This window comes from Sinocyclocheilus grahami, unplaced genomic scaffold, assembly GCF_001515645.1.
Source record: "Sinocyclocheilus grahami isolate Dianchi unplaced genomic scaffold, SAMN03320097.WGS_v1.1 scaffold1365.1, whole genome shotgun sequence".
NCBI classification, from domain to species: Eukaryota; Metazoa; Chordata; class Actinopteri; order Cypriniformes; family Cyprinidae; genus Sinocyclocheilus; species Sinocyclocheilus grahami.
In genome coordinates this window covers 234240-241667 of record NW_015506544.1, presented here as the reverse complement: position 1 = coordinate 241667, position 7428 = coordinate 234240, and the positions used below count along the sequence as shown (strand labels likewise).

The following is a 7428-nucleotide window of genomic DNA, read 5'->3' as shown; positions in this document are numbered from 1 at the left end:
CATTGCTCCACTCCACCTCCCAGTAACAGCATCCAGTCACACTCTCTCTACACAACGCCTCCATCCAAATATTAAATCTGTCTGGATGATCGGGATAACACTGATGTGTGTCAGTGACAGTGATCCTCGTGTTTCCCTCCGAAATATTGAGCTTATTATGGATTGAGTTCAGATCTACAGTCAACAGACGAGAATCTGATGGAGATAAACACAGAATTGTTCATGATCTTTAACTTATATAGCACATTTGCAATGTATATTATTGTTTATAATAATAAAGTTTAGTAAAATCTTCAATGAAACTTCACTCCATTTCAACATATGAAGTAGAATTTCATTCAGGGCTGCAACAAATCTATGTTAAACGTGTGCAAAAATGTTATAAACTAATTATTTAATGAGTAACATAGTATGGTATCTGGGGCAGTACTCCTTCAAAAAGTATTAAGTACATTTAAAGTACTAATATGCACCCCTTAGGGGTAAATAAGTTAGAAAGGTATACCTTTTGAAAAGTTACTGCCCCAGTGACAGCTTTTGTACCTATTCTTCCTGTAGGTTAAGGAAAACCCACTTTGGTTGCCTATTCATGATATAACTTTACTTGTGTTGCATTCATTTCAATTTGCAGTAGATTCAAAACCTGCCCATTCATCTCCATCAACAAATATTCAATCAAAACTGTTTAAAAATGATTGCACTCTGCCTTCTTTTTGGCCTTCATCTTGATGCACTTTCTTTGTAAAAAAAAATATATATATATATAACTTACATTGTAGGAACTCCTGCCTGGTCTGATATTCAGGAGCACCAATGACCTGGACTGTTTTCACTACGGACAACAAAAGACTTCTGCAGTTACTTCTCACAAAGAAATTTAACTACAACTATTTGTATATTTGATGAATAATGCTGAACTCATTTCCAATAATGAAAAAAAAAAATATATATATATATAACTTACATTGTAGGAACTCCTGCCTGGTCTGATATTCAGGAGCACCAATGACCTGGACTGTTTTCACTACGGACAACAAAAGACTTCTGCAGTTACTTCTCACAAAGAAATTTAACTACAACTATTTGTATATTTGATGAATAATGCTGAACTCATTTCCAATAATGAATTATTATTTACCTTTTCTGTACATATTTTCTATAGTTTCTCTGGAGAAATGCAGCAGTTTGTCTTTGAGTTGAGAGATTGACTTCTCTACATCGTCAAAAGACAGATGAGGAGCGACAATGTCAAAGAAAGAGATAGACTGCAAGAACTACAGAGACAAATACAAAAATATAAGCTCTCTGTCAATAGATAAGTCTGTTGAAGTCCTCATTTCTGTGTATGAAAATATTTTTGTTACCTGAAAGAATTTAATATGATCCTGTGTTTCAAAAAGCTGCTTCAGCTCAGTGTCTGTTCTCTTCATATTATCTATCCTCTGCTCCAGTCGCTCCAGTTGTTTTTCAGCTCGACTCTCTGCAGCTCTTTCCTGATCTCTGATCCGCTGTGTCACCTCAGAGCGACGTTTCTCAATGGAGCGGATGAGTTCAGTGAAGATCCTCTCACTGTCCTCCACTGCTGTCTGTGCAAAGCGCTGTTAGACACACATAGACACACTATTTACTGCACAATTACTCAAGTACGCCATAAATTGGCTTAAGGAAAACTATGTTTTTAACGAAAAAATCACTTCAATGGTGACCTAAATTAAATATAACAGGTTTCTGGATATTGGCCCATGTGTTAGGGATAGAATACTGCCATCTGCAGGTTAGAAGAAAAACTTTAAGAATTACAGTTAAAGAAAGAAAGTGCAATGACCACATATATCCAGCAGAGGTCCATTGATTTTTCAGTTCAGCTTCAAGTCAATTTTTCTTCATGTTTCAACTTCTCCTCGCAACTTTATGATATATATTTTGTGAATATATATTTAAATATTCTAAAATGTATTAAAAATCTATATTTTTGTCAAAGGTTAGAATTTGTTCTTTTCCTAAATAATCTATCTAAACACAAACAAACAATCTGGACTTGATTTGGTTGTTCTAAAGGTGTGCAAAAAAAAATACCGTTCAAGGTCCTTGGGGTCAGATTGACCCCACTTTGAAAATTAATGGGAAAAGTGAAAAAAAGGTTGTTTTTTTTTAGTTTCATTTGTCAAAAAAGTAGTAAACCCAGTATAAATCTGGAATGTTTTAAATTTTTATAAAGGCCTGGATCTAGAGCACAAATGCAAATTGGAACAAACATTCTATCTCATGCACACACACACAAACACACATGTGTGTGTGATTGCAATAGAGAGTATTTTTATAGAAATTGCATATACAATCAGCAAATCTGGCATAAATATGAACATTTCCACTCATAAATAAAGGACTGGTACGAGAGCACAAATGCAACATGGAACAAGCATGTTCACTCATTCACTCGCTCACACAGGTTTGTTTTTGTTAAAAGTGGGGACATCCCATAGGCGTAATGGTTTTTATACTGTACAGACCGTATATTCTATTGCCCTACACCAACCCTACCCCTAAACCTACCCCTCACAGGAGACTTTGTGCTATTTCAGATTTTCAATACACTCCATTCTGTGTGATTTATAAGCATTTTGAAAAGTGGGGACATGGGGTAATGTCCTGAAAAGTCACATTCTCCTTGTAATACCTATGTCATACCATTTCATTTGTCACAAAAACGCGCGCGCGCGCACACACACACACACACCGGTGTGACATAGGTGTCCAGGGCATTTTTTAGATTTTGGCAAATAAAATGCACAAAACATAAATGCACAACAATGTGAAGGGGTAGACTTAACACACACCACACACAGAGGGAGAGAGGGACATTTCTGCAAAATTATGTGACATAATTTGCATAAGTAGACAATTCAAAAGACATCAGACAACAAGTCACAGAATGTCATGCCCCTGAGATGAAAGGAACACTTTAAAAAAATTAAGGAAAATTCAAATGGGGTCAGCTGGACCCCAAGGGCTGATTAAGGGTTAAACCACTCTATGTTAGTTTGTCTGGTCAGAGGAGAACTGGCCGCCCGACTGAGCCTGGTTTCTCCCAAGGTTTTTTTTCTCCATTTCTGTCACCGATTGAGTTTGGGTACCTTGACACTCTCACCTTTACCTAGCTTAGTTGGGGACACTTAAAATTTGGCAATATTACCAAATTAAGTGTACTGATACTATTAGATGAAAACTAAACTGAGCTGGATGATGACATCACTGTTTTCTCTACATGACACTATGTATCATATAGAAAAAAATCTGTTTTAATGCAGAATTGATCTCTGTTGCATCTTGTTTATCACTGTAAACTGCTTTGAAACAATCTGTATTGCATAAAGCACAATATAAATCAAGGTAACTTGACTTGACATTACAGTCAGTCAGTGAGTCACAGTAGCCGCTTTTCCACTGTTGGGCCAGTTCGAGCCAGGGCTAATAACGGGCCGGGCGGCAGGGTTCCCGGGTCTGTGTAAAAAGAAAGAAAAAAACAAAAAACAGCCCGATTGCTATTCAAAAATAGGCCAAAACTAGCCCAGTTGCATTTTTCCCCCTGTGGTTTTCCCCTCCATCAAAATTGCATTCTAGGGGGTGGGGACGAGATCATTTTCACCTGCAAACTAAAAACAACTCGTGTCAACATTGTAAAAGTTGCCTAATTTGGCAACAATGCGGGGCAGGACCAATAGCCTTGGACCTCGACCCAACCCTGACTCCATAGAAGAATGTCACACAACCAGAGGAAGCTGATAAAACTACCTAGATCAGAAAACGAATATGACAGAACCGGACGTTTGGTTTTTACATAGACTTAAGACTCCAACATCGATATATGACTAATGTATGTATAATGTATAAAGTATAAATGTTACAATAACAATCATTTATTCATTTGTTTTTGTAATTTGTGTGCATTTATCAAATTAGTATTTATCATTATTTCACATAAAAAGAGAACATGCATACATGGTCAGTTGTGGCTACTCAATTTATCTGTGATCGAATGCACAAAACAACTCAATGAGGGTCCATGAAGTCCAAAGGCAGCTACATTTAAAATATATATATATTGATATGTTTTCATGTTTTTGTCCCATTCTTTTTAAAAGAATAAGCATTTCTATTAATTTATCATGAAATTATATGAACTGATGATGTTTGAGTGCTGTCTCCTCTCTCATTGTACAGTTATGCAGTCTCTGGTATTTTCATAACCGTAATGTGTATTTACTATGGCAAAGGTTAGCAAATGTAGTCTTTAGCATTGCATATAAAAGAAGTTATCTTCTTCTCCAAACATACCTTATGAGACTCCATGGCCTCTCTCAGCTCCTGAAGATCTTTCTCTCTCTGCTGGATGTTTTTCTGGTTTTCTCTCTGTTCCTCTTTCATATTTCCCTGCAGAAAACAAAAGTATGATTAAATCTGCACTACCATTGATAAGATGGGGTGAGTGAGATTTCTGAATGTTTATAAAAGTCTCATGTATTCACTAAGGCATTTGGTAAAATGCAATTTATTTCTGTGATGAAATCTGATCTTCAGATCTTCAGAAATCATTCTAATATGCTGATTTGCTGCTCAAGAAATATTTCTTATTAATATATTCAGTAATACACCTTAAAACACAGTTAATTACATTTGTTTTCCTGATTGAGAGAAAAATAATATGACAAATGAGGAGAGAAATGACCTTGACTGTCATGAGATCCAGTATGGAGCAGTACCTGTATCTCTTGCCTTGCTGCTGCAGTTGATTCCGTGTCATGATTTTTGTGTTCATCCTCCAAACACAGCATACAGATACACTGCTCATCAGTCCAGCAGTAAATTTCCAGCATTTTATTATGTCGAGGGCAGATCATCTCCTGCAGTTGTCCAGTGGCGTCCATCAGATTGTGTCCTTTACTTCTGAAGAGACTCTCATGCTGTTCAAGATGATTTTGACAGTAAGAGCTTCGACACTCCAGACAGGATTTCACTGCTTTCTGTTTGATTCCAGTGCAGGAGTCACACTGAACATCTCCAGGTTCAGTGTGATGATGACGATGACGAGCAGGAACAGGAGCAGATTGGAGTCTTGTATTCTTCAGTTTCTCCACCATTTCAGCAAATACCACATTTTTGCTTAAAACTGGTCTTGGAGTGAAGGTTTGTCTGCACTGAGGACATCTGTAGATTCCCCTCTGATCTTCCTGATTCCAGCAGTCTGTGATGCATCCCTTACAGTAACTGTGTCCACAGGGAATCGTCACTGGCTCCTTCAGGAGATCCAGACACACTGAACAGCTCAACTGATCCTCAGCCCACGAGATACTGGCTTCTGCCATTTCACTGTATGAACACAGACAGAGAGACGATACGCACTGCAGCTCGGCAGTTCCTTCTTATATGAACTGGAGGGGTTATATATCCTCCTGATGACATACTTCAGAAACAGGTTTTTCTGCAGGGAGTGACTTTCTGCAACTTGTTAATTTCAGTGTTTGTTTTTTTTTATGACTAGACTGTCTAGATGACAAAGTTGACTAAAATACTCTGAATGGAATACGATTTATCTCTTTGCATACTGATTTCTGTACTTTAATAGTACTAGCCTCACCAACTTCACCAGAAAATAATACAAATCATGTTACATCACTATAACATGATTTGTATTATTTTCTGGTGAAGTTGGTGACTGAGCAAGACTGAGACTGCAGCAAACATGAGAGATTCAGTGTTGTCCAATACATTGATTCTTCATATACATGATGAATATATCAACTATAGCAGTGGTTTCTTAACCTTTTTTGGGCCAGCGCCCCCTTACCCATTATCCAGACACCCCTCCCCACACCCCTAAACTGAATATTAAAGTTGATTATTATTTTCTGTTTATAATTGTTATATTTACAGTACCATTCAAATGTTTGGGTCATTACAAAATTGCTACTCTAATTCAAGGCTCTCATAAAATTAACAAAAAAGACAGTGCAGTAGTTTGTTATAGTAAATTATTTGGCAATGAGTAATAACATTCTTTTACAGAGTTTTTAAGCATGATGGGGATTCTCAGCGCTACAGCTTTAGTTCACATTCTTTTTGACACATTCTGTTGCCCCAAAGGTTCAAGAGAACTGTTAAAAAATCCTGTTTAGAATATATCCACAAAGGAATTTTACAGAAGAGATTTCAGATCGTTCTTCCTTTCCTGGAACTCTGCTGTGATCTTATCACCATTTTTTGGGGTGGGTGTTTTCAATTAGCTTTCAGTGAAAAATAATGTTTATTCCTCAGTTTTAGAAAATACTGTTAATAAGTATTATTAGTATAGATAGTAGTATAGTATAGTATAGATAAGTATATGTTGAATTCCCTGTTTTCTGACCTAGTGAACATGGTGAAGGATCTGAGGATCCTCAAATGCAAATGGTTTGTGTTGCATCAAGAGAGCAATCATACATTTGTTATGTTTTTATTTTTCTTGTATTTATTCATTTATTCATATTATTATATATAATCCGAAGCCATTTAAATAATTTATAATTTGATTATTTTTATAATTTATATAATTTTAATTATTTTATGATTTATTAATTTATTGATAAATGTCAAATAGGCAATTTGTGGTCATTTCCCGCTGTTATGGGGACAAATAGGCAGTTTGTGGTCATACAGGCAGTCAAGGGGATGAACAGGCTGTCCGTAGTCTGTGGGCAGGGCCCTGGAGAATGTGCTTAGATGGCCAGAGAACCAATAAGAAGTTGATGGTCATATCAGGGGATGTTTAGGTATGTGCATGTGGATGCACACCCTCAACCTATTTGACCCGCCTTGCAAAGGTGGGCTGTGAACAGGAGCCTGCCACCAGCCACCCTGTGGACGAGCCCCAGATTGGAACAAAAAATGCGAGAGGGCAGCTTTGTCGTTGTTCTGGGCCTCTGGGTGTCACAGGTCTTAGCCAACACCTCTGGCCACCCCCGTCGGGCCTCCCCTCGGCCCCAGTATTCTTCTTAATCTCCTACCTGATGGCAGTATCACAAACTCACAGTTCAAAATGTTTTAGCCGATTCTTAAAGATGGTTAAGGACTCAGCTGCTCGGATTGAGTTGGGCAGGTCACTCCACCTGGAGGGAACATTTAATTTAAAGGTCCATAAAAGTGATTTTGTGCCTCTTTGGGATGGCACAATCAAGCGACGTTCACTTGCAGAACACAAGCTTTTAGAGAGCACATAAGTCTGAAGTAATGAATTTAGGTAAAGGGGTGCAGAGCCAGTGGTGGTTTTGTAGGCAAACATTAACGCCTTGAATTTACAGTTTTTTTTCAATTGTTTACACGCAATTTTGAAAACCGGGTTCTTTTTTTCACACACACACTCTCTCTCACACACACACACACACACACACACAC

General features: G+C 37.5%; 1 protein-coding gene across 1 annotated transcript in view; it reads right to left on the bottom strand.

Moving 5' to 3' along the window:
- Window positions 1-5363, bottom strand: part of LOC107569619 (E3 ubiquitin/ISG15 ligase TRIM25-like) — an 8450-nt gene extending 3087 nt beyond the window's left edge. Inside the window, exons 1-5 of the mRNA XM_016255737.1 lie at window positions 4761-5363; window positions 4336-4431; window positions 1365-1598; window positions 1139-1274; window positions 965-1024 (exon numbers count right to left, since the gene is read on the bottom strand). Of these exons, the coding sequence (XP_016111223.1) occupies window positions 965-1024; window positions 1139-1274; window positions 1365-1598; window positions 4336-4431; window positions 4761-5363 (1129 nt within the window). The remainder of the gene's footprint in view (window positions 1-964; window positions 1025-1138; window positions 1275-1364; window positions 1599-4335; window positions 4432-4760) is intronic.
- Window positions 5364-7428: the final 2065 nt, after the last annotated feature.